The 22,030-nt window shown below is 44.6% G+C and overlaps 1 protein-coding gene across 7 annotated transcripts in view; it reads right to left on the reverse strand.

Moving 5' to 3' along the window:
* Nucleotides 1-22,030, reverse strand: part of LOC120915320 (serine/threonine-protein kinase BRSK2-like) — a 375,368-nt gene that overhangs the window by 97,448 nt on the left and 255,890 nt on the right. For all 7 annotated transcript variants that reach the window (XM_040325720.1, XM_040325719.1, XM_040325718.1 and 4 more), the window contains exon 4: nucleotides 8,488-8,628. In XM_040325720.1, the coding sequence (XP_040181654.1) occupies nucleotides 8,488-8,628 (141 nt within the window). The remainder of the gene's footprint in view (nucleotides 1-8,487; nucleotides 8,629-22,030) is intronic.

Here is a 22,030-nt window from a genome sequence, read left to right on the forward strand (position 1 = left end):
TCATTAAATGTAACCATATTGCTACACTAAGAGCCCAATCACACAGGGGCAACGCGACTTCCAGCGCGACTTTGGGAAGCAACTTGGACACGACTTGAGTATGAATCACAGCATGTCATGAGGCTACTTACAAGGCAACTTCAAGTTGCCTCCAAGACAGGAGGCTTTCCAGTGGCCAATCAAACAAGAATCAAGAAATGTATGTTCTCTTCCTGTATTGTTGCTTCTGTTAAGACAGTGATCCGACTTCTGAGGTGACTTCCATTGAAATCAATGGGTACAAGTTGCCTACAAGTCGCCTAGAAGTCGGATTGAAGTAGTACAGGAACCTTTTCTGAAGTCGGAGCGACTGCAGTAGTGTACATTAAGACGGCTCCATTCACTTACATTGATTTTCTCATGCAGCGTGAATTGAGGCGACTAGGGGCGACTTGGGGCGACTTGAAGCCGGATAAAAAGTCGTCCCTCTGTGAATGGGCTATTAGAGCCTCCTCTCTTCTTTTTTATACTCAGTTGTGACATGACGCTACTCTTATATCAAGACATTGCTTGTATATCAAGGCAAAATTAATTAAAACATTTTGCCTGTCTTGCAAAACGCTCTTACACCAAGTTATTCTCAAACCAAGGTTTTACTGTAACTTATAAAAATTTGATGAATCACTTCCTTACAGAAGCAAGATGTGAAATTTCCAGTAATGGAAAAAATCTGATGCTTACAGATGAAGCAATAGTCAAGCAGAACAAACAATATGTTCAGAGGATAGAGAAATCTAAACCAAAACTTCAGAATATGATGGAACATTTTCATCAGGCAGGGGGTCAACCAATCTACTTAAAACCTTATCTCTACTTACTCTTTCAAAAAACCTTGATATCAGAATCTGTTCTGGAACTAGACGTAGATGCAGAGTGAAAAACTTCGTACACCACTGTAGTATTGTGTATTTTGCCCAGTCCTTAAAGTGGCTGTACATCCTGGTTGTACACCCTGGTTTTACACCCTGTCATATCACACAACTCTGGCCAATCACTGAGCCAGAGTCCGCGGCCCTGGAAGGAAGAGGGCTGAAGATGGATGCTTCCAACCAGCGGGGACATCGCAGGCTTCGGTTTCAGGTAAGTGACACATAATGGGCTACTATGTGATGCATAGTAGCCCATTATGCTTCACCTTTGCAGGGAAATAAGGAGGAAGTAAAACCCATCATGGTTTACTTCCTCTTTAAGCTGGCCATACTCTGATGGAAACTCTGTCTGTTTGTAACAGGCGCTTTCAGCGCCGTAATGCGTTCCACTCTGGAACACATACGTCGCCCGCACGATGACGTCCTCGCCCGGCGCCACGTATGTTCCAGTGCTATGCACTGCACCTGTCTTCTGCCTATATAGGCATTTGCCTTGCATAGAGGCGCCGTTCTATTATTGTCAGCCGTAGCTCGGCCATGCTACATTCTTGTTGCCAGCGCTCTCCTTGCTACAGATCAACTTTACTAAGAATCTCCACATCTACATAGCCATTATGCTATCTACTTCCAGACAACCATTATTAGTGGCACCCTAAGAGAAATTCCTGGTAGACACCCTACACTACGGAATCCCTTGTCTCAAGCCCCTACAAACAGATAAGTAGCACATGTTTTACTTGTAGTACCTTAGAAAGATCTGCTGCAGATATTGTTGCTTATCAAATGCTATCTAATGTTGCCTTGTAAACTATCATCTTAACTTGGGACTGCTGTTGTGCTATAGTTGGTTGCTGAGGAACTTCTTAAAGGAACATACTTCCAATAACCTGAGCTATATATGCCTCTCTTATGTTGTTGCTATTAGTTACCACTATTCTTACTAACTACGTGCTTGACATAAGTTCCTAGTTGTTAAAGGGCCCTTGTCCTAAGTTACAGAACATGTTCGCTCTAACTTTTCTATGCTAAGGGTTGAAGGTATTCTATACATACTCCCTTAGTGGCCTAATGCACTACTGTATGTTTAAATGATATGATGTAGAGAACCCCCAAACTTCTGCTCTCAGATTGGAGTGACGCCTGGGGTCCAATACTGATAATCCCTTGCATACAGCTGTGCATTGGAATCTCCTAGTGCATTGTATCTTTAAGTCTAGGGTACAATCGCATGTTGTAATGCGCTCACACCTAGTAGCTCATCGCATCCTTTTATGTGAGAGAGACATGATGTAGAGAACCCCCAAACTCCTGTTTGTGTGGAGTGACGCCTGTGGTCCAATACTGAATTCTCACATAGAGAGGTGCATGGGAATTCCTTGCTAGCCACAGTTGTGGTTCACTCCGTTCACCAGAGCTGTTACACGGTTCAGCAGAACCGCTGTCCCTGCTCGATTGAAGTTGATAGTTTGATCAACTTCAGTCAAAGGGACATGCTGGAAAAGTTTTATCAATCCGTGGCTGCACTCGCTGATCAGTGTATAGTGATAGTGGAGGGATCATAGAATACAATATCCCAGCAAGGAGGATTCTTCCATCCAATTCAATTCAGCGGACTGAATGAAGATAAAAACATCTATCGCCAGGTTTAGTCCTCCCTCCTCGGTGCCCTGACTTTTTGCTTTTATAGGGTATAATGTATTAGGAGGTGTTCCCCAACTATTCAAGATTGGGGTCAGAGCTATATTATTTTTCACCATATTTGTTAGAAGTAGAATAAAGTTTTTGTTTTTTTTCCAGTAGTAGCAGTATTCTCTCTTAATTTGAGTTGTACATTTTTTTGTAGCAAACTCTCATTTAATTGTTTTCCCCAAGTAAAGCAGTCTGGTTCAAATTACATATTAGTGCCTTTCGTATTGTTCCAACTTGTGCCCTTTAGGAGAAATCGCCCAAAGTTTACTCCAATGACATCACCAGTGTATGTCCATTTTGGCCCCATTTATGACATGCTCTGTGTGCGCTCAGTCTATTCATCCTGTTGCTAGGCCTGCATCATCAGCAGGTAATCTTGTGAGTTTGCATTTTGATTTTTCTGATACACTCCATGTGACTTGCTATGTCACGGAGGATGAAACCTGGACACTCAGCATCAACGGAGCAAGCAGGTCCATAGCGCATGCGTGAGAACACAGCAAAGACACAGAGGAAAGGGCAAAAGAATGCTGCAGGGAGGGAGCGGCAAAACAGAAGCTAAGATGGTGCCGGCTTCAGCTGGGATACATAGAAAAGAAAATGCACTGGAAAATAAATAATAAACATGATAGGGGGATAAATCAGATTGCGATGTGTTTTAAAAGGTATAAACTAGTGGCCTTATAGTTGCGGATGATTTATGCGCCAGAGTTTACTACAGCTTTAACCTAACAAACACAAAAGTGTCACAGAAATTTTTCATTTTATTTTCCTTTAATAAAGATGTTACAAGAAATAAGATAGCCAATTCTTGTATTGTAAACCTGAAATGTGTGCAGAAATGTAGCAATAAAAATGTAAATGAGAAAAACAAAACCGACGTTCCCAATTTTTGTCAGCGTTGAAATTTAAAATGTTTAATATATCAGTGAGCTACACTAATGCCCTGTACACACGATCGGTTCATCCGATGAAAACGGTCTGATGGATTTTTTCATCAGATATCCGATGAAGCTGACTTTCATCAGTCTTGCCTACACACCATCAGTTTAAACAACGATCGTGTCAGAACGCGGTGACGACGTGCTGAGAAAAATGAAGTTCAATGCTTCCGAGCATGCGTCGACTTGATTCTGAGCATGCATTGATTTTTAACCGATGGATTTCCCCACAGACGATCGTTTTTTTCTATCGGTTTTTTAACCATCAGATAATTTTAAAACAGGTCCTACGTTTTTTCACCGATGGGAAAAAAAACTATGGGGTCCACACACGATCGGTTCATCTGATGAAAACGGTCCATCAGACCGTTTTCATCAGACGAACCGATCGCGTGTAAGTGGCATTAGAGGCATATTTACAAAGCAGTGAACATGAGTTTGACTAAACATTCAATTGTGGTGAATAAATCACTATCATTTAAAACACATGGATCAAAATATTCATCTGTATTGAAAGTTAAACCTAAAATGATCCTTATATCTCTGGCATCTCGGGCATGCATGGGGATGCCTAATACGTATCACACAACAAGATTTTAAATACATAAGCACATCCAAGCATATGCTTGTATGTACACTGGGAAAAGGAGGTTTCATTTTTATTTTTATTTGTTTTATATTTTATAATATCTTAATATTTTCTAAATGTATTTGATATTTATTTGCCCAAATGTATTGCTGAGGGATGTGCAATTCTGCCTGCCCGGAGTTTGGAAATAGAACATGTTTTATTTTTTTTTCTGATGGAAAAAAATCCTATGGGAAATTCCGATCGTCTGTGTGGAACTCCGACGGAGAAAAAAACACGCATGCTCAGAATCAAGTCGAACTTCCATTTTCTCGGCTCAGCGTAGTGTTTTACGTCACCACGTTTTGGACGGTCGGAAGTTAGTCTGACAGTGTGTATGCAAGACTGATGGAAGACAGCTTGAATAGAATTCTGACAGAAAATTCCATCAGATTTTAGCCCATAGGTAATTCCTATCGTGTGTACAGGGCATAAGTGTGCCAAAAACGTGTTGCTCTGGTCAGACATTTAGAGCCGTCCTGATTCCTCTACACACAGCCTGTGTTATCTCATGGACTAGCCCTCCTAGTTCTTATAATGGACTGCAGAATGATTAGCCTCTATATTGTAGAGATCTGTAAGTGAGAGTGGTTTAGCAGTGAAGCAAAAGGCCTTGGGGGGGGGGGGGGGGGGGGTTAACACCACTTAGTACACAAAAAAAGCTGTGTGCTGTCAGCCCCACAATGAGGCTTAGGTGCTAAGTGCATTTCTAAAAAATCAACAGGTATTTTTCTGTACTTGCAGGATCTTTGAAGGAATACGTGAAGGCTGCAATAAATCCTCCAACCTGAAAGTGGCACTGTGCTGTTTCCTCCTGGCTGGCAGGTGCCTATTGAAGACTTGTTGACCCCTGCTATGGGCTCCAGGCAGCAGTCTTGGGGAGTACGGCATATCTTTACAGATACTGAAATCCCACAAGACTTGACAGCCATCTTGACACAGAATTATATAAATAATGTGTATGGCCACAGTGTGGAAGTAAGATAGGGACAGAGCCCCCACCAGTTAGTAAAAAAGTAGTAGTAGCATTAGGGAGAGGTACCTAAGGGGAAAGATTAGGTTTTCCCTTACAGGGTGTTTACTCTATCAGCTGCTTCCTGAAAGAGTTTCCTACTGGCAGCCAGATATCTACAACATGCAAGGACATCCGGGGATCGCAGGGCTCAAGCCCTGCGGGAACGCGTGGGAACGGCGTCCCTGCACTTTTTTCACAGCAGGAACGCAGTTCCCTTTGCAGGACTAGAGCAGCCGAGAGCAGCCGAGCCTCCCGAGCCAATCCTTCACTAAGCGGCGATGCCCAGCTCGAGTCACTATCAGGGGCAGGCGAACCTTAATAATCCTTTGTTACTGGCCGCTTTCTGTATATGGATTCATCGGATAGTGTGCGGGTATTCCGTCACTTCCTCAATGCCGCAATGTCTCCTGGGAGCTTTTGTCATTGTTCCCAGGAGACATTGCGGAGGTCTGCCGCGAGTTATCGCAGGATTTAGAAAAAAAAAACATGCGGTTTAGTAATTATGCATATGAGCGTATCATTTTTTTTTTTTTGGTGGGAGAGTGGATCTTGGGTGGGAGTTCCCACACTTTTTTCCCAGGGCTTGACCCCTGTCGCAGTGTAAACAAGGAATATCATAGTTCCTCCTGGGGAAGTCCTCTTGCATTAAGTGGAGTGTAACTGTATAATATATTACTATTGGAAAGGGCCTTGTGAATAAAATGTGCCCTCCTCTGCCTGAAGTATATCACCTGCAACATATGTGGTGCCTTTAATTTAAATTGTCTTTATTCTGTAAGCAGTCTAAGTCTACATTATAAGCAAAATTTTAATTTCCACGTGTGTTTGCTGAATTCTCGGGTACACTGGTTAGGCCCCGTCTACATATGTATTACAGCCATATCTTGCAAATGTTTTTTTTCCCCCTGAGAAATATATTAAATAGCAACTCTTCTTACAACCTATTTCCTTATTTCTAGTGAAGCGGAGAAGAATTCAGTATCCCTGAATGTTCTCTGGTGTCTGAACTAAGGCAAGATTTTCCTGTGCCTTGACAGGTTAAATGTGGATTTTCATCCAAGCTACCAGTGGCACCAGCATCTGAGTCCTTCATATATTCGAAGTATTCACCTAGAAAATGTATGATGCAGTATCTGATTATCTTTGCACTCTAGTGGATTCTCCTGAAGAATTTTTAAATAGGGCCGGTAACAGTAGCCAGACTGAAAATCCACGCTTGAGCATTACAGTTATTAACCACTTGAGACCCGCGCTATTGACAAAAGACGTCAACAGCGCGGCTCTCAAGTGCCAAGTGGACGTCTTTGGACGTCATTTAAAGTGCATTACCCGCGCGCCTCTGGGGGGCGCGCAGCGGGTAAACACTGTCCCGGCGCATCGCTGGGAAGCCGATGCGTGTACCTGGCGGCCGCGATGTCCGCCGGGTACACGCGATCGTCGGTAACACAGCAGGGACGTGGAGCTCGGTGTGTAAACACAGAGCTCCACGTGCTGTCAGAGGAGAGGAGACCGATCTGTGTCCCTTGTACATAGGGACACAGCATCGGTCACCTCCCCCAGTCACCCCCCTCCCCGCACACAGTTAGAACACACCCAGGATACACATTTAACCCCTTCCTCACCCTTCCTCACCCATGATCTATATACCATGATAACTATAGTGGCAGCTGACCTCATTCACCCACGCAAAACAGTCACTTATGCAGAACAAGTATGCGCTAAAGGATATGCATGGCCTACATTTTTTTTTAATGTTTTGGATAGTATGAAATAGTTAGAATCTGGTTTTATTGTGGTCTGTGTCCCTGATAGTAAGATTCAACCTCACAATTTGTCCCAGTGGCATACAGTATAGGTATACTTCACTTTGATGCTGCGTACACACGATAGGTTAGTCTGATGAAAACGGTCTGATGGACTGTTTTCGTCAGACCAAACCGATCGTGTGTGGGCCCCATCGGTTATTTATCCATAGGTTAAAAAAATAGGAACTTGTTTTAAAATGATATGATGGATAAAAAACGATCGTCTGTATGTACGTCCACCGGTTAAAAATCCACGCATTCTCAGAATCAAGTCGACGCATTCTTGGAAGCATTGAACTTAATTTTTTTCAGCACGTCGTTGTGTTTTACGTCACCGCGTTCTGACACAATTGTTTTTTTAACTGATGGTGTGTAGGCACGACTGATCATCAGTCAGCTTCATCGGATAACTGATGGAAGAATCCATCAGACCGTTTTCATCAGATTAACCTATCGTGTGTACAGGGCATAAGTGAAGTCTGAGCAAAATCAGAATTCCTGATCCAAATGCTAATTCCAGGTCAGTGACTCAGGAAATATTAAAACAATTAGATGACAGACAGGCAACTAGCAATTTTGAAGGAGAAATCGGCAATGGCAACCTCCTTCTTTTGCTCAACACAGGTCAACCTCCTGCTCTGGAATGGCGGGTTGGCAAGCAAAGATCGCAGGTTGCCGACCCATCATACCACAGCATCAGTGTTGTGATATGAAGCTAGTAGTAGAGGAACAAATCGGCTACGAAGCAGAGCCCCCCAATAAGTCGATGCTTCCTCTACAGCGTTGGCTTTTGCTACAGGCGGAGTCTATAGCAAAGTTCAGCTAACCTGCAGGATAGACACAGCTGCACTCGCGGTGTGGGTAAACCACAGCACATCAGTGTGAAAGCAGTATTAGGCCATTTTCACACGATTAGCCTGACCAAATGGGACCCTCAATTCACCTCTACAGAGCGACAGATGTTAGTTTACACCTGCCTACCTCCAATCCGAAAAACATTTGTCCCCTTCCATCTGGGCGGAACAAAGGGCCTATAGAGTAGCCGTGACATGTCATCCGTCCGCGGCGCTCATGGTGGCCCGCGACTGGTTACTAAGTTGCTTAAGTGGCCCTCGCTCTTCAAAAGGTTGGGCACCCCTGCCTTAAATGAACCCCCAGAAGACTTTTGCCCTTGTGTGAATTGACCCTATAATAAAATAATTATAATAATTAATCATAATTCAAAAACAAGATCAGTTCCTATATCCTCCGGTCCATGTTTTGCAGCATATTGTTCATACAGCATCACATGTCTACTTTAACTCTGTCTTTTTGCGCCTCAGCTTGACTTGACTATTTGTTTTAGCTGCTTGTTTCCTTATACTGTATCTCTGACAAAACTCTTTTGCTTCCTTCTTTTATCGCTCAGCTTATATTCCTGGGCTATGAAAGTGAATAACAGTAACCTTTGGTAAGCGTTGTGCACGTCAATGCACATAGGAAAGCAAAAATTCCGACTCACCATATGGAGTAGCTGTGACAGAAATCTAAAGCAGATATGATTTGTCGAAAGAATTTTCGAGCCTCCTTTGGAGTTAGTCGCCCCTTTTTAACCAGGTAGTCAAAAAGCTCTCCACCGGATACATGTTCAAGCACCAAGTATCTGCAACAACAATGGGGAAAAGAATTAGAATTTATTCTGCTGAAATAAGAACTCTTTATTTTGTATTTTTCATTCATAAACTTCATTTTTTTTAAAAATTCTAAAATGTACAGTACATTATTTAATTCATCAAAGTCCCCTTAAATGATATAGCTTCTTAAAGTGTATGTAAACCCACTCTCATCCTTTCTAAACTACTGCCATAGTGCTGATCTATAAGAATATACAAGCCTCCTGCATGTATCCTTACCTGTCAAATGTCTCCCCTCTGTCTGTTAGGCCTCGTACACATGATAGGTCTGAAGGACCGTTTTCATCGGTCAAAACCGATCGTGTGTATGCCCCATAGGTTATTTAACCATAAGTTAAAAAAAGCCAACTTGCTTTAAAATTAACCTATGGATTCCTAACCGATAGGTCAAAACCGATTGTTTGTAGGCGCGACCATCGGTTAAAAATCCATGCATGCTCAGAATCAAGTCGACGCATGCTTGGAAGCATTGAACTTCGTTTTTTTCAGCACGTCGTTGTGTTTTACGTCACCGCGTTCTGACACGATCGGTTATTTAACCTATGGTGTGTAGGCGTGACGGACCATCAGTTAGCTTCATCGGTTAACCTATGACAACGGTCCTTCAGACCGTTGTCCTCAGGTTAACCTATCGTGTGTACGAGGCTTAATGAGACCCGAAAAACTGCAGATTCTGTGGGTTGATCTGTTGTCTGGAGCTCTGTGGGTGGAGTCGTGATGTCAGTAGACTCCCCGCCCTCCTCTACACTCCCCTTACACTAAATTCTGGTATGATCACTAACATCCAATCAAAATCCAGAAAAGTAACAACATGACTTCAGAAAAGGAGTGGGGGTGGGAATTAAAAAATAATGCCTGTCTCCAGGCTAGTGCATGAGATATGTATCGTATTTATCGGCGTATACCGCGCACTTTTTTGCCCTTAAAATCAGGGCAAAATCGTGGGTGCGCGATATATGCCGATACCCGCTTCTCGCGCTGTGTTTGAACGACTCCGCCGACATATACCGAGCGCAGTACACTCGGGTATAGTCGGGCAGGCTCGGCTCCGCTCGCAGTCACGTCCTGTGCGTCCTGTACGTCCTTTACGTGGGAGGAGCCGAGCCTGCCTGGGTATACCCGAGTGTACTGCGCTCGGTATATGTCGGCAGGGTGGTTCAAACACAGCACGGGAGGCGGGGATCGGCTGAAAAACACAGCGGGGAGGACACCACGATGGCCGCAGAAGGACGCCGGACCGGACAAGGCCACCGATGGACGCCGGGCAAGACACCGATGAGGGGCATCCAAACTACAATAATTTTTTTTTTTTTCCCAGGAATTTTCCTTCTAGGTTGGGGGTGCGTGCTATACGCCGGGGCGCGTTATATGAAGATAAATACGGTAAATAACCTGTCATTCACAGCAAGGGGGCGGAACGGACTAAGGTTTTCCTCTGTAAGTCCGTTTTTTTTTAACTGAACAATAAAAGAGGATTGCTCAGAGCTGGATTAACTCTGTGTGGCAAGACTGGGCACAGATGATAGGAAATCGTATACTCTACATTGTGACATCAAAAAAATAAATACAATTTTTCGGATTTAAATCCACTTTAAGGCAAAGGGTCCAAAGAATAAAAGATGGAAGTATCAGGATTGCTGGTGGATATCTGATGAACTCTAAAATTTCAGTGAAAATTAAGCTACTTTATAGTTAATACAAATACAATATAGTCTCCAAGTTTTCCAGGAAATAAAAAAAGATTAAAAGGTACCAAATAGATTTAGCAAAATATTGTGGGCTTGTGAAACGGTAAAAAAAAAGTTATGATATCCGAAAACATTGAAAACCTATATAACTCAACATTTTAAATTTAAACCTAAAATAATCCATATATCTCTGGCACCTCTGGCATGCATGGGGATGCCTAACACGTATCACACAGTAAGATTTTAAATACATAAGCACATCCAAGCATGTGCTTGTATGTACACTGGGAATAGGAGGTTTCATTTTTATTTGTTTTATATTTTATAATATCTTAATATTTTCTAAATTTAATTTATATTTATTTGCCCAAATGTATTGCTGAGGGATGTGCAATTCTGCCTGGGTTCAGTTTGCAAACAGTTTCACCCAGCTTGCTCAAAGTTCAAGGTGTACAAACTTTGTGGTGAACTCAGTTGAAGTCTATGGGAGCTGAATCTTGTTATTCAGCGCTGAGCATTTGTAGAGCTAGCTATTGTCAAACCAAAACGTATGTGAAGACAGGCGCTGCCATGGGGGACATGTACCAATGGCATAAAATATTGAAAACAGAAAAAAACAGTATCTCTTCCTATACAGAATTGTCAGCTTTCCCCTGAGGCCCCGTACACACGACAGAGTTTCTCGGCAGAATTCACCGAGAAACTCGGTCAAAACCCGGATTCTGCCGAGAAACTCTGTCGTCTGTACAGTTTTGGCTCGATGGAGCCGCCGAGGAGCTCGACGAGAAAATAGAGAACATGTTCTCTATTTTCTCGTTGTTCTATGGGAGAAGGCGTCCCGCCGAGCTCCTCGGCGGCTTCATCCCAGAACTCGACGAGGAACTTGACGTGCCAAGCACGTCGAGTTCCTCGGCCGTGTGTACGGGGCCTCAGAGTTCCGACATGAACCCATCATTTTATACAAAAGGGACTGGGTTATCAATTCCTTTAAATTATTGGCTCTTCTAACTCGACTAACCGGGAGTAAAGGCTATACACTGCATTATGGATTTATCATTATTTCAGGAAACCCAAACTCAAAAGCCTCCCTGCTTCAAAGAAGTGCTGATCAGGGAGACAAAGGACACTATGCTGGACCTACCTAGAACAGTCTGGGACTTATGCAGGAGTCCTGGAACAATTGGGATTAAGGTTGGGAAAGATCACACTACATGTCAACACGTAGAAGTGTCCAGTCTTTTACTGCTGCACAATAGTTAGTCATGGCAGTATAAGGATTAAAGTTGAACTCTAGTCAAACAGCTGAGATATAGATTTTGCAATTTACACCGCTCCTTATTGAATAGCAAGGAGAACACCATCAATTTGTCAACTAATGTTAAAGACCAATTCTAACCAACTCTAACCAAAAGTGACGTCACTCCTGTAAGCAGTGTTGGACCGAAAGCACTATGCAGAACAATGCAACCTTATTGGTTTACACAGTGTGCTGATATGCAGAGGTTTACAAGAGGCAGACAGCAAGTGTAGCTGGTACTTGGCAGGAAAAGGAGGAGCATGTGACTCCTGTGCGTTTCCTTGCCTGCTCTTTTTTCTCCCCGTGGCTGGCTGTGCAGAGTGGCTGCATGTGCACTCCTTTGCCCATTCTTCCCCTTCCTCCTGGCTCGGCAGAGCGGTAAGCCTGTGAGGGTTAAAGAGGCTTGCTAATGCAGCTGCTCCTCCTCTCCTTCCTGGATGATGCAACTACACAGGACACTGGGAAATGTAGTCCATAAGGAGAGCTGCACTGTGAAAGGGAAGAGGGCAGTAAACTACAAGAGCCAAGGACACTTTGTAATAGGAGGAGAGTTGAGAGTTTTTTCCTTGGCTTTTGAGAACTTCCCCTTACTGCTGGAGACTGGATCTGCACACACCAGGGTGCTGGGTGACTCTTAAACAGACGGTAATAAAGTGCACCACCACACAGTTTGGACCCCACCATTAACTGATTTAAATAGAACATACATATATATCCCTACGTACACTTAAGGGCATATATACAGAGTGCACTCTGATACAACTGTTTGTAATGTATTGCAGAGGGGATACTGTGAGACTGTTCCTTGCTGTTTATGCTGTTTATTAAATTATACAGTTCAATGTTTACACTGCCCTTTACCAGTGTGCTGATAATATTAACCGCAATATTATAGCCTGGTATTCATGGCAGTTAGCTCATTGCATTCAAGCAGATTTATTTACCTGTTTATTACCTTTAGCAGTTCATTTTATTTTGCCTTGCAGTAATATACTTACCGTATATACTCGAGTATAAGCCGAGTTTTTCAGCCAAAATTTTTGTGCTGAAAATGCCTCCCTCGGCTTATACTCGAGTCACCTTTTTGTGCCTGATCTCCCGGATTTTGGGGACCCAGTACCGGCCAGCCGTAGGTCCCCTGGACCCCAAACTTGGCACACATGTAGTCCAACTCTTCCTCTACAAGTGTGCAATGTTTGTTGTTTGGGGGACCTACGGCCGGGGAGCACCAATTTTTCAAACCGGGCACCCCTTCCATAGACTCTCATGTTAAACAGTCATTTCTCTGGTAAATTTGGGGATCCGGCACCGGCCGTTCGTAGGTTGCCTTGGCACACATGTAGCCCCATTTCACCTCTATAAGTGTGCAAAGTTTGTTGTCTAGGGGAACCTACGGGTGGGGAGCACCGATTTTTCAAAGCCGGGCAGCCCTTCCATAGACTTCCATGTTAAACGTCAGTCTAGTCATGGGCACAGTGAGGCATGCACATGGACACAGTGAGGCAAAGTGAGGCACAGTGAGGCATGCAGATGGGATATCCAAGGCTTATACTGGAGTCAATAAGTTTTCCCAATTTTTTGTGGTAAAATTAGGTGCCTCGGCTTATATTCGGGTCAGCTTATACTCGAGTATATGCGGTACTTTATTTACAGTCATGTAGCCTGGTGTCTATTTTCATATGCTAATACAGTGACTTCAAGAAGTAAGAAATTAGAAATAGTCCCACTTGCAGCGCTGCCATTGTCCATTAGCAAAGGTGCTGAAAAGGAGATCCAGCTTATGCTCGGGAGCCTGGAGGGAAGAAGAGACCATCAGACCCTGGCAAGTGCATTGCTGCCCAGCCACTCACCAGCGCCCCCTTCATATGGCGCCCATGGCACTTTCCATGGCTGCCATACCCTAGATACGCCCCTGGCAGTATCCCACTATCTAACCAGGTGTGTTAGAGAGGACAGAGCAGTTCATAGATTTGTGACAGAATAGGAAACCCATCACAACATCAGCTCCTCTGGGGGTAAACGCTCTGACTCCACAGGCTTCATACATGTTCTAAGTCATTGGCTCAAAAAGTACTGTTAGTACTATGAGCTAAGTCAGAAGGTCAATCATGATTGGAAGGCAATTAGCACTTTCAGAAATAAGTCAGTAAATGGTAACCTCAATATTTCTTGGTACAGATTCCCTTTAAGTGAACCAGTGCTTTGCTCAGGGCTGGTACAGTGATCTGTCATGCGCTGTGTCCAATGAACACAGCGGATGGTTGGGATCTATTATATTCTATTGCTCATATCCTGCACTGTTTTTGTATCAAACATGTAGTGCATTTATTGGTACAATAACAGAATTTCAGACCTTGTCACTGAATATACCTTAAGGAACAATCTTCATCTAGGATAAATATTATGGCTGTACATACGTGACAATTGTTAGCTGTGCTGGCTGAATTTTTTTAAAGTGAATTTATTATTCTGGCTATGCCTTAGTGTTTTGTAGTGTGAAATCAGCTTAGCTTTTTCAGTATTTTAATAACCTTATGCCTTAATAAGATAAAACATATTTATGAGCATTAGTGACCTCAAATGATTAAGATGCTTTAAGGGCTTAACATGAGACTTCTTCAGTATATGGAAGAAAATGGTAATCTATTAAACAGAAGAGGGGGCATGTATCATTTATAATCCACATATTACTCAATGTGAAAGCATGCCCAAACAATTAGCTTGACCTCATTAAACAGAGGAACCCTTTTGACCTGACACCTTTTCATAGATTCTACATTGTGGATGGTGGTGCTAATGGATCTTTCCTCTAATATGTGAAAGAAGAATGAATCATGCCAACTTGCCATCATCAAAAAGACATTTTAATTAAAGTAAAACATATGGGTGGTGAAAGGGACAGATTAATGCAATTTAAATTACCCATTATGGACTATGAATAAAAGAGAACGATTAATCGTTTGTCCTGGTCATTCAAAATATAAAAAATGTTTTTTTTTTTTTTTTAAACGATTAGGAAAAATCTAATCTTTCAGGGTGTATCAGGGCCATTGGCTTTTATATATATAAATATAGATATAGGTCTGTATCTATATATTCAATATATTACCAAAAGTATTGGGACGCCTACCTTTACACGCACATGAACTTTAATGGCAACCCAGTCTTAGTCCATAGGGTTCAATATTGAGTTGGCCCACCCTTTGCAGCTATAACAGCTTCAACTCTTCTGGGAAGGCTGTCCATAAGGTTTAGGAGGGTGTCTATGGGAATGTTTGACCATTCTTCCAGAAGCGCATTTGTGAGGTCAGGCACTGATGTTGGACAAAAAGGCCTGGCTTGCAGTCTCCACTCTGCAGGCCAGTCAAGTTCCTCCACCCCAAACTCACTCATCCATGTCTTTATGAACCTTGCTTTGTACACTGGTCCAAATCATTTAATGGAGGGGGGATTACGGTGTGGAGTTGTTTTTTAGGGGTTGGGCTTGGCTCCTTAGTTCCAGGGATGGAAAATCTTAAGGTGTCAGCATACCAAGACATTTTGGACAATTTATTGCTCCCAACTTTGTGGGAACAGTTTTGGGATGGCCACTCCTTGTTCCAACATGAATGCCCAGCAGTGCACAAAGCAAGGTTTATAAAAACATGGATGAGCGAGTTTGAGGTGGAGGAACTTGATTGGCCTGCACAGATTCCTGACCTCAACCTAGAACACCTTTGGGATGAAAAAAAGTGGAGACTGTGAGCCAGGCTTTTTCGTCCACATCAGTGCCTGACCTCACAAATGCCCTTCTGAAAGAATGGTCAAAAATTCCCATAGACACACTCCTAAATCTTGTTGAGAATGATTTACTTTGACAAAAATGAATGCCATTCTTCAGCTGCCTAGCAGAAATTTCAGTGCTTGGAATCATTGTTGAAAGGGGTGAAGCATCAAACTATCAGTCTCTAGTAGCCCTTAAAAATTGTACTGCCAATCCATGATTCCTTAGTAGAAACAGTACAGAACCATTATGGTGGTCCAGATATATTACCAATCTATGATAACTTAATAGTAAAAAGTATAGTAAAAATTCATAATAATCTAACATACAAAATATATGACTAATTCAAGACAGCCAAAAAAAAATATATTACTATTTCATGACAGATTATCAAAAAACAATATGCTACCAAACTATAATCACCTAGCAGAAAAAGTATACTATAAATACATGTAAGGCTAGCAGAAATTATATTACCAATATATAATATCTATGCAGAAAATATTTACTACCTATCAATGATAGTCCAGCTGAAAAAGCTTGCTATCAATCTACGAAAGCAGAAACAGTACACTACCAATCTATGATAACCTTGCAGACTGCCAGTCCAGTAGGAAAAAGTATACAATCAATCCTCATAATCCTAGTAAAAAAGGAAGTGCCTCTGTGGCAGCCCAACAAAAACTATTTTGTTTCTAAATTAGCTACAGTATCTAATCATAGCATCATTTCGAAAACCGTAAAAAGGTTTTGTGTGTAATCAACCCTCTTCCGTCAGTGCCATGTTGGTTCCAACCAAGAGAATAAACATAGGTCCCACCACATTACTGCCCGATCATGATAAACGCCCCTCCCCATTGAAATGAATTGGAAGCGCTGTAAAAACGCCTTACCCTTTCATACAGAGGCACTGCAAAAACGCCCTAAAACTTTAGGGTCTTAGGGTCTTTACCAGTACATTGGGATTGCAGATGAGGCTTCGCTCTAATAATGCTCGAAAAACGCTCAAATAACGCCCGAAAAACGCTCGAAAAATGCCCCAGTGTGAAAGAGGCCTTAACACCCCACCAGTGCAACGCCTCAGTGTGAAAGGGCAAGGCGTTTTACAGCGCTTTCAATTCATTTCAATTGAGAGGGACGTTTTTGGAGCGTTTTTTTCAGCACCCAAAAGCTGCTCCAAAGATGCTGCTTGCAGGGCTCAGTGTGAAAGGGTCCATTGAGATGCATGGAGAGCGTTTTAATAGCTGGGGCGGGAGGCGCGGTGGCGGTATAGCACCGCTAAAAATAGCGGCGCTATACTATTGGATTTGCCGTGGGATTCAGCTGCTAGCGGTGCGGTATTAACCCCCGCTAGCTTCCGATAAAGGGTTAATACCGCCCGCAATACACCTCTGCAGGTATTGCCGCGGTTTCCCATTGTTTTAAACGGGAAGGAGCGGTGAAGGAGTGGTATACACAACGCTCCTCTCACCGCTCCAAAGATGTGCTTGCAGGAGATTTTTTTTATCTCCTGCCAGCACATCGCCTCAGTGTGAAAGCCCTCCGGCTTTCACATTAAGGTTGCTGGGCAGGAGTTTTTCAGGCGGTATAGCAGCGCTATTTTTAGCGCTGTACCGCCTGAAAAACTCCTCAGTGTGAAAGGGGTCTAAGTAAAAAGGATGATAACGATGACAGTGATGTTAAGTACCACTATAATAATCAATGTCTATTTATAAATGTTGTATTTGATTATTTTGCATTTTTTTTTACCAAGTATTTGCCAGTTCATCATTTATATCATTTCACTGCAGTAACACGTGCTTCACTGCAGTGCATGGTAGTTCTCTTAACATCCCTTGCTCAATTGCAGTGATATTCATTGTGAATAACACCCCAATGCACCTGTTTTGGAACACTTAGGCCCAGATTCTCAAAGGCGTTATGCCGGGGCACCTTGATTTGCGCGGCGCAATTGAACAGATGCGCCGTCGTATCGGTGCGCCGTACCCACAGAACCAAGTACGCCAGAAATTAGTCTTGTTTCGATCGGCGCAACGTTTGTGCGCCAGCGTAGCGTAGGCGCACATTTACGCCGAGAACGCCCAGCGCTCCCATTGATTTCATAATCAAATATGCAAATGAGGGATATACCGAGATTCACGAACGTACGACCGCCCGACGCAGGCTACGAGCGGTGCGCGTAAGCTGTTCGTCCGGTGTAAACTTGCCCCTCATAAAAGCAGGGGCAACTTTGCACCAGACGTGTGCAGGTCAGCTGGAGAGTAGCTTTAGCAGCACCCTTACGGACGAGCTCAGCAACCACACTTGCAGGACAAGACTTCTGTATGCCAACATGCCAGGGGCAGGCATGGTCATAGCACAACTAGTGTGCGCCCAGGCGCTTCGAATGAGAAGGAGAAGGAGGAGGGCACGGCAACGTTTTTACCGAACGCCATTAGACGTCTTGGCCATCGGGGAAGCAGAGGTGTATCGCCTCTTCAGATTTAATACTCAAGCCATCCAGGAAATAACCACAATCCTGCAGGATGACCTTACAAGCCCAACACACCGCTCACATGCAGTGCAGCCACTGATCAAGGTCCTGGCAACACTCCACTTCCTGGCCACTGGATCTTTTCAGCGCACAAGTGGAGGTGTGGCTGGGATGTCACAAACCAGCATGAGCAGATGTGTGCACCAGGTTGTACCCGCAATCCTGAGACACATGTCCAACCAAATCGTCAGACCCACCCAGGAGGTCCAGCGGAATAAGGCAAGGGCAGATTTTGTCAGAATTGCAGGATTCCCACGCACCATCGGGGCAATTGATTGCACCCATGTGGCACTACAGCCCCCCCGTGACACAGAGCACCTATTCCGCAATCGGAAGCACTGGCATTCTATCAATGTCCAGGTTATCGTGGATGCCCATGGCCTCATATGGCACGTCCGTGCCAAACACCCCGGATCCTCTCATGACAGCTTCATCTACCGCCAAAGCGACATCCCAATGGAGTTTGACCAGAATGTGTACGGGGACAGTTGGCTGGTTGGTGAGTGACATGGGTGTCAGGTATGACTGTCCCCCCCATGACGCAGACATTACGAGGGACACATGCATGACTAACCTCCTCCTGTCTTTTCTCTTCCAGGTGACTCTGCATATGCACTTGGACCTCATCTAATGACCCCATTCCGGAACCCACAAACCCCAGGAGAGGAAAACTACAATGCTGCACACATAAGTACCCGTGCAGTGGTGGAACGAACCTTTGGCCAACTGAAGTCCCGTTTCCGATGCCTGGATAAGTCTGGGGGGACCCTGTTGTATTCCCCAGACTTTGTGTGCCAGATCATCGGGGCATGTTGCATTCTGCACAACTTCGCAGTGAGAAAGGGCCTGGAGGTTGAACTACGTGATGACCTGAGCCCCCAACCCGACAATCCCCCCCTGCCTGAGGGTACCCCGTCTGCTGAGGGATCAGCAATCAGGAGATGCCTCGTTGAACGTCTCTTTGAACGTTAAACACACACATTAAAAATGGCACAATGTGAATGCACACGTGCACACCACTGTGGTCCCTAGCACACACCCCCCACATGCACATCGAATTGGATTAGACCCAATCAAACCACATTGTTTTAGGGAGCAGTAACGCTGCGCCAAGGCTCCAATTATGTTACTGTACATTCATACACCTTTCACACGGCAGAGGGTGACACCCCTTTGCTGGCAGGAGTGTCAACCCCCCCCCCATTCTCACACCAGTCACACTATTCTGCACGCCTCACCGTGTGCATTTGTCAACACTAACTTAAAAAACTCTTTACCAGAGCAATACTTTGAAAAATAAAAAAAAAACTCTTTACCAGAGCAATACTTTGAAAAAAAAAAAAAAAAACTCTTTACCAGAGCAATAATCAACCCGAAAAACTAATTGGCCTGCCTTCGGCCACGGCCCCGGCCCCGGCTCCTCAACTGCCTGGTTGAGGGGGGGGGGGGTTTCATCAGGCAGAGGAGCATCCACCGTGGCTGGAGGCCTGCCCTCTAATGCCACCGCTATCCTCCTCAGGAGGTTATTGGTCTCGGTTTGAACACCAACAATGGCAGCTGTGTGCCCCTGGACGGACTCATTTAGGGTCTGCACCTCTTTCACCAGGCTTGCTGTGGTGGTTTCGAGATCCCGCAAACATGTGATAATTGCAGTGGTGTTGCCTGCAATGTCCTGAATCACATCGGTGACATGTCCCCTCTCCCCTAGGCTGTCAGCCACTCGAGTGAAGTCCTGGCCCATCGCACCCATAAGGCGGGTCTGGTCTTCCTGCGCAGTGGTCAGGGTCACAGACAGCAACTCGGGTACCCCCCTGGTTCTCGGCGTTGACCTCCTTGGTCCACGAGAGGCTTCAGGCCTGGCATAGGGTGAGGGATTAGATGGAGGGGGTGGGTTGGAGATGGAGACAGAGGGAGTGGCTGGGTTGGAGATGGAGTCCGAGGATATGGAGGATCGTGGGCTTGAGGTCCGGGATGGACCAGCCAAGCTTCCCAAATCCTCCAAGAAAAGGGACAGTGACACCTCCTCCCCCAAATGCTCCGCATCCTGCAGAACCTCCTCAATGGAGGCGTGGCCACCACTCTCCTCCACCAATGCCGCTTGCCTTCCCTGGGGGTCAGGGGCATCTTCATCAGATGAAGATGGTGTGTGACGGGCAGGGACATCAGCATCAGGGGATGGTGTGGGACGGGCAGGGACATCATCATCAGGGGATGGTGTGGGACGGGCAGGGGCATCAGCATCAGGGGATGGTGTGGGACGGGCAGGGGCACGAGACGGGCCAGCTTCATCCTGGACACCTGTGGATGACACAAAACATTCACATGTTGTTGGACCCACAAACTTGTCACATATTCCCTACCTCCCCCCACACACATGCTACACACCAGATAGTTGAAATAAACACTTACCTGTCCTCAAGGGCGGATGAACAGAATCATAGCCCGGCATTCCCTCAACTTGAACCCTGGTAAGGCACCGGGCAACTACCTCCTCATCTGGTGTCAGACGGATCCTTGAGGCAGGTCCCCCACCAGTGCCCCTGGCATGCCTCGCCATGAGGGCCATCTTGTCCTTGACCCTCCTCCTAAGATCATTAATTTTCTTGCCTATATGATGGGGCCTCCTCGCCTCATTGCCCACAGCATTCACTTGATCCGTTATCCTCTGCAGGATCTCATCCCTTCGCCCCTTGCTTGTGGTTTTACTCCTGGACCCATGGAGGCGGTCATAGTGCCTCTCCATGCCTGCGAGAATGATGGCCCTCTCATCATGAGAGAAATTCTTTTTCCTTCTACTTGTACGCTCAGCAGACATGGCAAAGCACTGCAAAAGTAAGCTCACCACCAACAGTAAACTAACAGGTGTACTTTTGCACATGATGGGCGCATGTCTGGGCGTATTTAAGCACTTGTTTGGAGCAACTCGCCAATCGCGTTGTGCGCATGCGCATAGGGGCGGGGGACACCCGGTCACGTGACGGCGCATGCGCCGTCCGTTCAGACCATCATTTGCATAAGGTCACGGTTCATTTAAATGTATCACGCCCACTTCCTTCCTACTCTCATTTACGCCCACATACGCCCACGAATTTGCACTACGCCGGCGCAAATTTGAACGCCGGTGCTTCGGGAATACGGAGCTTACCTCTCTAAGTTAGGAAGGCGTAGCGCATCTTGGATGCGCTACGACCGCATAAGGATGCGCCGATGTACGAGAATCTGGGCCTTATTGTGTATCCATCACTTGCACTCGATTTCATTTTGAATTAATTAATAATATCTTGCTGATATCTAGTAATAATTCAGAGTTACTACAATTTGTTATTTTCATGTCTGTAAATGGTATATTCCATTTTACCTGGATGTTGGGGCTAGTTGGTTTAGTCCTAAAATAGACCCTTCCCTTCTTCATGTTGCCATAGTAAGTAAGTCAGCCTTCATAGTGGGCATAAGGCTTAGTAGATTATGGTCTCTTTACACTTCAAAACACTGGTGAGCATCCAATTTACTGCATTGTAACAAGTGAATCAACTTTGGATTAAACTACCATGCCATATTCCAGAGTTAAGCTGTTTGTTTAGAGTGCTTATTCAGAAAGTTACCCTATTGGCTTGATGTCTAAAGGAGGTATGTCAATGCATAGAGTGGTGCTTGAAACAAAAAAACACCTTAAAAATGCACCTCCTCTAAATTTTGGGCTTTAGATACACTTTATTTTCGATGTTTTATATTGTGTTCGATTGTCTTGCAGTCGACCCAAATTTCACAGCTTCATAGCTTTACAAGACGGGCAACTTACGGGTAGACAAATAAAATCTGCCTGCGGATTCACCTTTTTATTATAAACAGCCCATGCTGCGTTGCACGCTATCATGTTATATTTAAACACTGATAGCCAGATTCAGTCAGACCTGCCTAACGTTAGGCAGGCATAGCGTATCTCATATACGCTACACCGTCGTAAGTTAGAGAGGCAAGTGCTGTATTCACAAAGCACTTGCGTTCTAAGTTACGGCGGCGTAGCGTAAATGGGCCAGGGTAAGCCCGCCTAATTCAAATTGTGTTGAGGTGGGCGTGTTTTATGTAAATA

Source organism: Rana temporaria, chromosome 10 (assembly GCF_905171775.1).
Source record: "Rana temporaria chromosome 10, aRanTem1.1, whole genome shotgun sequence".
Classification (NCBI taxonomy): Eukaryota; Metazoa; Chordata; class Amphibia; order Anura; family Ranidae; genus Rana; species Rana temporaria.